General features: G+C 39.5%; 1 protein-coding gene across 1 annotated transcript in view; it reads right to left on the reverse strand.

The window, feature by feature from the left end:
• Positions 1-1,392: 1,392 nt before the first annotated feature.
• The window catches only part of NUBPL (NUBP iron-sulfur cluster assembly factor, mitochondrial), a gene marked incomplete at its 3' end in the record, with an annotated part of 185,311 nt that continues 176,864 nt past the window's right edge, over positions 1,393-9,839 (reverse strand). Inside the window, exon 7 of the mRNA XM_007451271.1 lies at positions 1,393-1,486. Within this exon, the coding sequence (XP_007451333.1) occupies positions 1,393-1,486 (94 nt within the window). The remainder of the gene's footprint in view (positions 1,487-9,839) is intronic.

Below are 9,839 nucleotides of genomic sequence, written 5' to 3' on the forward strand. Positions count from 1 at the left end.
GTTCTGAAGAACCTAGGGGCAGGACAGGAATAAAGATGCAGATGTAGAGAATAGACTTGAGGACACGGGGAGTGGGAAGGGTAAGCTGGGACGAAGTGAGAGACTGGCATGGACATATATACAGTACCACAAGCAAAAATAGATAGCTAGTGGGAAGCAGCTGCATAGCACAGGGAGATCAGCTCGGTGCTTTGTGACCACCTAGAGGGGTGGGATAGGGAGGGTAGGAGGGAGACGCAAAAGGGAGGAGATATGGGGATATATGTATAGCTGATTCGCTTTTTTATAAAGCAGAAACTAACACACCATTGTAAAGCAATTATACTCCAATAAAGTTCTTAGAAAAAAAACTGTTAGAGGAAAACATAGGCAAAACACTCTTTGACATAAACTACAGGAAGATCTTTTTTACCCACCTCCTAGAGTAATGAAAATAAAAACAAAAATAAACAAATGGGACCTAAAAAGGAAACTTAAAAGCTTTTGCTCAGCAAAGGAATCCATAAACAAGATGAAAAGACAACCCTCAGTTTGGGAGAAAATATTTGCAAATGAATCAGTGGACAAAGGATTACTCTCCAAATTATATAAACAGCTCATGGAGCTCAATATCAAAAAAACAAACACCGCAGTTAAAAAATGGGCCGAAGACCTAAATTTCACCAAAAAGATGCTCAACATCACTATTTATTAGACAAATGCAAATCAAAACTACAGTGAGGTATCACCTCACACTGGTCAGAACGGCCATCATCAAAAAATCTACAAACAATAAATGCTGGAGCGGGTGTGGAGAAAACGGAACCCTCTTGCACTGCTGGTGGGAATGTAAATTGATCTAGCCACTAGGGAGAACAATATGGAGGTTTCTTAAAAAACTAAAAATAGAACTACCATATGACCCAGCAATCCCCTGCTGGGCAAATACCCTGAGAAAACCACAATTTAAAAAGAGTCATGTACTACAATGTTCATCGCAGCACTATTTACATACAGAGTGAAGTAAACCAGAAAGAGAAAAACAAATATCATATATGAACGCATATACATGGAATCTAGAAAAATGGTACAGATGAACCTATTTGTAGGGCAGGAATAGAGATGTAGACGTAGAGAACGGACATGTGGATATGGGGGTAAGGGGAGGGTGGGACGAACTGGGAGATTAGGTTTGACATAAATACACTACCATGTGTAAAATAGCCAGTGGAAACTTTATATAGCACAGGGAACTCAGTTTGGTGGTCTGTGACGACATAGATGGGTGGGATGGGGGGGTGAGAGTTCCAATAGGGAGGGGATATGGGTGTGCATATAGCTGATTCACTTCATTGTACAGCAGAAACTAACACAACATTGTGAAGCAATTTTACTACAAAAAAAAATAGTTACCTGAAATAGGAATATTCTGTGAGACTGATAACTGCACATCTCCAGTTCCTGGTGGCATGTCAACAACTAAATAGTCCAGTTGACCCCAATCTACCTGAAAACCAAGATGACACAAATAACATCACTGTATAAACAAATGTGGTGAATAGTGATATAAACAAAAATAAATGAATTAATAACAAAGCTAAAATAATAGCTTTCACTTGAGCCATTAGTAAATGCCAGGGTCTGTGCTGAGGGCTGATAAATGGATGAATAAGAAACAATCTTTGCCTCTAGCAGAACTTTTCTGACCGATAAGGTTAAATTTTCAAATGACATCACAAAACACACACATACCATAATGGCGAACTCCTTGCACAATGGACTTCTATTCAGGACCACTCATTTATTTTCACTGAAAATAGCCCGTATTTTACCTAAGGAGGTCTTAGCTTTTTGCCCTTTGTGGTTTTTGGTACAGTGTTTCCTATAGCAGATCTTAATAGAATTTTTTTAAGTTTATTATTTTTCCTTCATAAAACACAGTAATAATGAAAACCAAAACTTAATAAGAAAATTTTAGAAATATACCTAGAGTTCCGAATTAACATTTTGATTATTTCTTTTCAGGCACTTTTCTAAGTATCTATATCTAGAAAATTCAGCTGTTTAACCAAGTCCTTAATGCTCAGCCTCAATTAGATAGGGCTCAAGGGTACCTCAGGCTCTTTTCTCCTCAAGTGGTTGTTCCTTCTGAGTCCCCAGTTTCAGTGACAGGCCCTAGGATCCCCTTAGTTACCTAAGGCAAAGGCTTGGGATAATACTTAACTGTTCCCTTTCCCTCGCTATCCCCAGTTACTGATTATGCCTTCTAAAAATCTCTCAAATGTATCCATGTCTCTCTTTCTGCATGGCCGAGAACCAAACATAGGCCACAGGCATCTATCACTAAAGTCTCCCAACCAATCTCTCTGGTCTAGCACTGCCCATACAGTGTGTTCCTAACACCAGTGAAAATTGGTTTGATAGTGCCACTTTTTTGCTTAAAACTCTTCTATTGCTTTTAGGATAAAATCTAAGTTTTAGCTTCAGAACCTCTGTCTGGTCTTCTTCACTTGCTAATTCCTCCTCATTCTTTAGATTGTAGCTTGAAATTTACTTCCCATAACTTCCATTAAAGATTAGATATGGTGTTCCTACTATGTAGGAACAATTCTTCTAATCGTTCGTTCGTTCGTTCATTCATTCATTCACCCAACAAATGTTTATTGAGTACCTACTATATATTAGGCATTGAGCTAGGTATTGATAATTAAATGGTATCATGGTCCCTAGCCTCACAGAATTTACAATACAGAGGGAGACAGATATTAAGCACATAATGATATAACCTGTGCAAAGAAGTTACAGAAACTGAAAGATCAACACAGCTGAAGAGCAGTGCAGGGGGAAAGATGGCATTCATTTACTGTTATTTCAGTATCTGTCTTCCCATGAAACTGTAGATGACAGAATACGTAACAAAGAATGGACACATAGGAGATGCTCAATAAGTTTTCTTTCAAGAAATGAATGAGTAAATAAACACATGCAAAGATACAAAAATTTTTAAATGTAAATGTAAATCATACTGTGTATATAATCCCATATCCTGCTCCTTAAAACTTAATAATGTGAAATAAGCCTTTTCCATATAATCACTTTTTTTTTTTTAATAGTACACAATGTATTTATTTATTTATTTATTTATGGCTGTGTTGGGTCTTCGTTTCTGTGCATGGGCTTTCTCTAGTTGTGGCAAGTGGGGGTCACTCTTCATCGCGGTGCGCAGGCCTCTCACTATCGCGGCCTCTGTTGTTGCGGAGCACAGGCTCCAGACGCGCAGGCTCAGTAATTGTGGCTCACGGGCCCAGTTGCTCCATGGCATGTGGGATCTTCCCAGACCAGGGCTCGAACCTGTGTCCCCTGCATTGGCAGGCAGATTCTCAACCACTGCGCCACCAGGGAAGCCCCTAATTGTAGTTTTGATTTGCATTTCTCTAATAATTAGTGATGTTGAGCAGCTTATCATGTGCGTCTTGGCCATCTCTATGTGTTCTTGGAAGAAATGTCCATTTAGATCTTCTTCCCATTTTTGTATTGGGTTGTTTGTTACATATTTTTAAAATTAAAATTTAGATGATATTGAGTCAGATGGATTCATTCATGTATTAACACATTTACTCAACACATATTTACTGAGAATTGATGCCAGGCACTGTTCCAGGTGATGAAGATACAGCAGTGATAAAAACAAAGTCCCAGCCACCAGGCAACTAATGTTTTAGTGAGGAAGACAGGTAGATAAACAGGCAGAAAGACAAGCAAATCAAAGACAAGTGCTACAAAGAAAACAAGTACCCCTTACTATACAAAATTACTTGGTTCCTGATTTGGATATATCCATATCAAATACCAAGAGACAGTTTTAGGGACTTCCCTGGTGGTCCAGTGGTTAAGACTCCATACTTCCAACTCAGGGGGCACGGGTTCAATCCCTGGTGGGGGAACTAAGATCTCACGTGCCACACGGCATGGCCAAAAAATAAAATTAAAAAAAAAAGAGAGAGATAGTTTTAAAATCTTCAATTCCTGAATTTCAGAGGGCAAGTAGTAAGAGTTCAGACAGCTAAGGATTTATCAAAGAATTTCTTTGAGTCTCTTCAGTTCCCAAGGTCCGATGGTGAGGAACACATGAAGAAGAGGGAAAAGGAACAGAGCGGTAGAAGATGCTACTTTCGACAGGGTGGTCAGAGCCTGGAGTGAAGTGAGAAAAATAACTGATGCAATTCTTGGAAAGCATTCCAGGCAGAAGGAGTAGCAAGTGCAAAGGACCTGAGATAGGGATATGCTTGGCGCATTCAAGGAATAGCTAGGAAGGCAGTACAGCCTTTCTAAAATAGCACTCCCCCAACCATCAGTCTCTTTCCTTCTCTGAATGTGTCCTTCTTCAACACATTTATCAGTATATGTCATGATATACTGACATGTCTTTTAGGAATTCTATAATATTTCTCAAACACAAGTACTTGACACTGATTTAATGACACATTTTAAGAGAATGATGAAATGATGAACATGAAGTAGTTCGCTTTCAATATAGGGTTTCTTGGTTTGAAAAATAGTTACCCCTAAGTTACCCATGACCATCATCTATGAAACTATTTACAAAAAAGATAAAGGATACTTTTCATTTTATATCCTCTGCACTGAAACTCCTAGCACTGGCAGACTGACAAGTCTCTTTGTTTCAGAGGACATCAAATGACTGGTGCCAACAATTTATCATTGTTGTTCCTTGGCATTTAATCATATTTATCACATTGGCTCCAATTTCTTATTTCTTTAAAGAGAACTGCTATGATGGTTCCAAGGAACTAAAAATATATCACTGTTAAGGCAATTCATTTCAAACGACTCAAACTGAATTCAAACTTTCTGGGGGGAAAAAAAAAAACCTGGACCAACACCTTCATCTCACATAGCAGGCATTTCACAAAGGCTTGCAGACTTGAACTGAAGTCAGTATCTGAGTTCCAGTTTTAGAGCATTCACTAATATTAATATTGAAATATACTGGCTGCCAGGAAGTTCCAGTTCTCTTACAAAATAATCACCAAAGCACTGATTTTAGAATGATTTAGGGATTCTCTAGATTCTTCTCAGTGTTTGTTTACGCATATAAATTATTTATTACTAAACATAGAGAAATAAGTACTAGCAAAACACCCAGGTATCTCATTTAGTAAAACCAAGTGACCGATCCAGATTTTGTGTGGCCTGAACCATATACAATTTGGGTGGTCTTCTCTAAGAATTAGAATGCAGTTAGGAATGCAAAATTTGGTACAAAAGTAAATATTTATTTAGAATGTACAAGAAATCATAAAATGCTGGAGCCTTAGAGATTCAAGTTCCTTTCTCTGAGGTCTCTTGAACAACAGAAATGCTTACATAGAAATGCTTCCTGACTGCAACCGGCTTCCTCTCTCCACTGAGAACACTCTACAACTCCCAGCATCTCTTAGGAGCCCATGACAGTGTGGAACCCTGAACTTAAGCTTCATTAGCCTCAAGGTAACCCCACCTCTAGGAAAACTTTCTCAGGCTCCAGACTCAAAGGATCCCAGCAGAACAGACTGAATCAGTCTAGAAGTGGAGTTACCAAGGTAGTTCAGAGATGCCCTGTGGATAAGGAGGCAGTGCTGCAGCAGAGAATTCAGCAGTGCAGCCAGGAAATCAAATATGTGCATTATATCTAAAGAGGGATATAAACAGCATAATGGGAGAGTAAAAAAATAAAATAAAATCCAGTGGTCAGGGCAATTGTGAAGGATGGGATGAGGTACAGATTAGGGGCAGCATTCAGACCTGAGTCTGCCAACAGAGGCTTTGTGCAAGATGCCTCTTTTACACAGTAGTACATAACCTTTATTTCCCTCTAAAGTGTTTGAGATACAGGACTTCTGGAATCAAATACTGATATAATGTAGTCACTGAGCTTTTGTCCAAAGCCATTCATATAACATTAAAACAGCGGTTTTTTCATGTGTCCTATAAACATGCATTTGTAATTGCTATAACAGCACAACCTATGGTATTGCTTTTTTTTACTGCTCTTTCTCTTTGTTTATTAAGACAACCAACACTTGAAGTTTATGCTACCAGAAATAATTACTGGGACTTCCTTGGTTGCACAGTGGTTAAGAATCTGCCTGCCAATGCAGGGGAAACGGGTTCGAGCCCTGGTCCGGGAAGATCCCACATGCCACGGAGCAACTAAGCCCGTGAGCCACAACTACTGCGCCCACATGCCACAACTACTGAAGCCCATGCACCTAGAGCCCATGCTCTGCAACAAGAGAAGCCTGTGCACCACAACAAAGAGTAGCCCCCGCTTGCCGCAACTAGAAAAAGCCCACGCACAGCAACAAAGACCCAATGCAGCCATAAATAAATAAATAAGTTTATTTAAAAAAATAACTACTAAATCTCTGTTAAATTATTTTTATTTCTTTCTTGTCAACCTTACACAGGGAAAATATTCCAAACTAACACTGACTGGGGTAATTTTAGGCCAACATGTCTTCTCCAAACAATACTTTGTATTTTATATTCAGAATAATGCCTGATAATCTGAGGGTAACTCAAAAACTCAAATAAAGGCAATTCCCTCTTTTCTGAGGAATGACTGGGAGATAAAAGTGTGTCTTATATTTGGACAGATAAGGCTATGAAGACATCAGGACATCAGTTATGAAGAGTGTGGTGCTATGAATGGGTAAAGAAGGTGGACCACTTTCTTCCATGGATTCTTCTATTAAGAAGCTGACCAAAGCAGCAGCTATCAGGCCTTGCTTCAGAGGATGCCAGGAGCACAAGTGCAAAGTGGCTGAGTTGTAAGTGTTGAAAAGAAAGGGCCCATAGATGCATTCCATTTTTGGCTTCTCAGCTGGCGGGAGCAGTGTACCACAGTCAACCTCCAGGGTAGCAGACTCCATCATCAGCACTACACAGGCCACGTTTAAGTACCACAGGGTCAACATATGCTTTTCCAAAGCAAAGGCAGAGTGTCCCAGCTATCCCAGGTCTGCTAGCAAGGCCAATGTGAGCCAGGTGAAAACAATATCAGCAGGGATGGGCCCTGGGCCCCTGTCAAATCAGGGAGGAAAATCACTGCCAAGAAAAAGTGGCAGAGCTATAACCTGCTAGAGCCAAAGTGGTGGCCAAGACTCCTGAGGGCAAGAAAAAGGTAACTTAAGAATGAAAAGAGGAATCACGAAGCAGGAGAAATGGGACAAAATCTAGACTGAGTAATTTAAAAGTGGGCTGTGTCCCGGCTGCCCATTCATATAATGCTTAGAATATTCCATCAGTGAGAGGGCAAATTCTTAAAGGAAGTTGGGCTGAGCCAGACACTGCCTCTTTCCTTCCTGTCTGCTCTTAATTAGTCACTGAATAGTTGGTTTTGACTCTTATGCCTATTTGACTCATAATTAGTAGATCTCAAGGTAGCGTCCTGATGTCTGACTCTGTCTGTCTGGCCTGGTCTGTATCTGTTGCTACTTCTATCCTGTACCTAAGTCCTGCTACCTGTCCCTGATTTCCTGGTTCTCCAACCACTGTTAGGCATGTTTCAACCCTAATAGCAAATAGAACAGTGTACCTGTGCTTTGTTTAGAATCCCAGACATTAAACCATGCCACTACTGGCATAGGAGATGCAGCTAACCTTGTCTCAGGCCCGTGGACAAATATGTCAGGCAAATCACCAAGCTCCTAGGATTTTTGATTCAACTAATTTCCAAGGTTTGAATGGGTCTTCAAGCTCTAAGAATTCTAGGGTAATTATTTTTATACAAAATTATCTCCCCAACTTCAGTGTAAGCTTCCTGACAGAAGAACCCATTCTTTATACATCTCCAGACTCCCTTTCCACAGCCAATCCCCTCTCTAATTGAACCAGTGTTCAGTGTTCAATCAATAACCACTGACTGATTCTGAGTCAAGTTGCTCCTTACAATTTTTTTTTCTTCTTTTTTTTTAAACTTCTCTATTGGAGTATAAATGCTTTACAACAGTGTGTTAGTTTCTGCTTTATAACAAAGTGAATCAGCTACACATATACATATATCCCCATATCTCCTCCCTCTTGCGTCTCCCTCCCACCCTCCCTATCCCACCCCTCTAGGTGGTCACAAAGCACAGAGCTGATCTCCCTGTGCTATGTGGTTGCTTCCCACTAGCTATCTATTTTACATTTGGTAGTGTGTATGTCCATGCCACTCTCTTACTTTGTCACAGCTTACCCTTCCCCCTCCCTGCATCCTCAAGTCCATTCTCTACATCTGCGTCTTTATTCCTGTCCTGTCCCTAGGTTCTTCATAATCTTTTTTTTTTTTTTAGATTCCATATATATGTCTTAGCATACGGTATTTGTCTTTCTCTTTCTGACTTACTTCACTCTGTATGACAGACTCTAGGTCCATCCACCTCACTACAAATAACTCAATTTCATTTCCTCTTATGGCTGAGTAATATTCCATTGTATATATGTGCCACATTTTCTTTATCCATTCATCTGTCGATGGACACTTAGGTTGCTTCTGTGTCCTGGTTCTTGTAAGCAGAGCTAAATAGAGCTGCAGTGAACATTGTGGTACATGACTCTCTTTGAATTATGGTCTTCTCAGGGTATATGCCCAGTAGTGGGATTGCTGGGTGGTATGGTAGTTCTATTTTTAGTTTTTTGAGGAACCTCCATACTGTTCTCCATAGTGGGTGTATCAATTTACATTACCACCAACAGTGCAAGAGGGTTCCTTTTTCTCCACACCCTCTCCAGAATTTATTGTTTGTAGAATTTTTGATGATGGCCATTCTGACCGGTGTGAGGTGATACCTCATTGTAGTTTTGATTTGCATTTCTCTAATGAGTAGTGATGTTGAGCATCCTTTCATGTGTTTGTTGGCAATCTGTATATCTTCTTTGGAGAAATGTCTATTTAGGTCTTCTGCCCATTTTTGGATTGCTCCTTACAATTTTATTATACTACTAAAATTAAATTTTTTGCCATGTGAGGTACCTTTTATATGAAATATAAATCTAAAATAGAACACAAAATAGGATTAGGTCTGAACCATATTTTTTGCTCTGCCCAGTGATTTATTCATAAAATCATGCAATATTTTATTTTGGTTGCAAGAAGAAAACTGCTATAAAGGTGAAATCATTTAAATATAAATACCACAATAAAAATCTGAATAACAAAAAAATTTCTACTTGAGTTGATGGCCTACTGGCTTGTGGAAATAAGTGACACAACAAAATATAATGAACTTATCCTTGAGACTATTTTGATAACAGCTGACCCAGTTATAAGATGAAAACACATTATTTAAGTCACAACAATGATCTAAAAGTTCTTCCCTAATATTTCCTTTTTTTTTCAGATGAAAGTTCTCTAATCCAATTTCAACTTTCTTCCATTCTGGGACTTCTCTGGTGGAGCAGTGGTTAAGAATCTGCCTGCCAATACAGGGCTCGAGCCCTGTTCTGGGAAGATCCCACGTGCTGTGGAGCAACTAAGCCCGTGCGCCACAACTACTGAGCTTGTGCTCTAGAGCCTGCAAACCACAACTACTGAAGCCCACACACCTAGAGCCCACGAACAGCAACAAAGAGTAGCCCCCGCTTGCCGCAACTAGAGAAAGTCCACGTGCATCAATGAAGTCCCAGCACAGCCAAAAATAAATAAAAACAAATAAATAGATTTATAAAAAAAAAAAAAATTTGTTCCTTTCTGTAGGAAAAGGGGGTGGGGGTGGAAAACTTCTTGACTAAATCCCTCCAAAGGCACTACCAACCCATGTGATATTAGCAGTAATGTTTTGAGAAAGAAAGAGAAATTTACTCTTTCTCTTTCC

This window comes from Lipotes vexillifer, unplaced genomic scaffold (genome assembly GCF_000442215.2).
Source record: "Lipotes vexillifer unplaced genomic scaffold, Lipotes_vexillifer_v1.1 scaffold1765, whole genome shotgun sequence".
In the NCBI taxonomy this organism is placed as follows: Eukaryota; Metazoa; Chordata; class Mammalia; order Artiodactyla; family Lipotidae; genus Lipotes; species Lipotes vexillifer.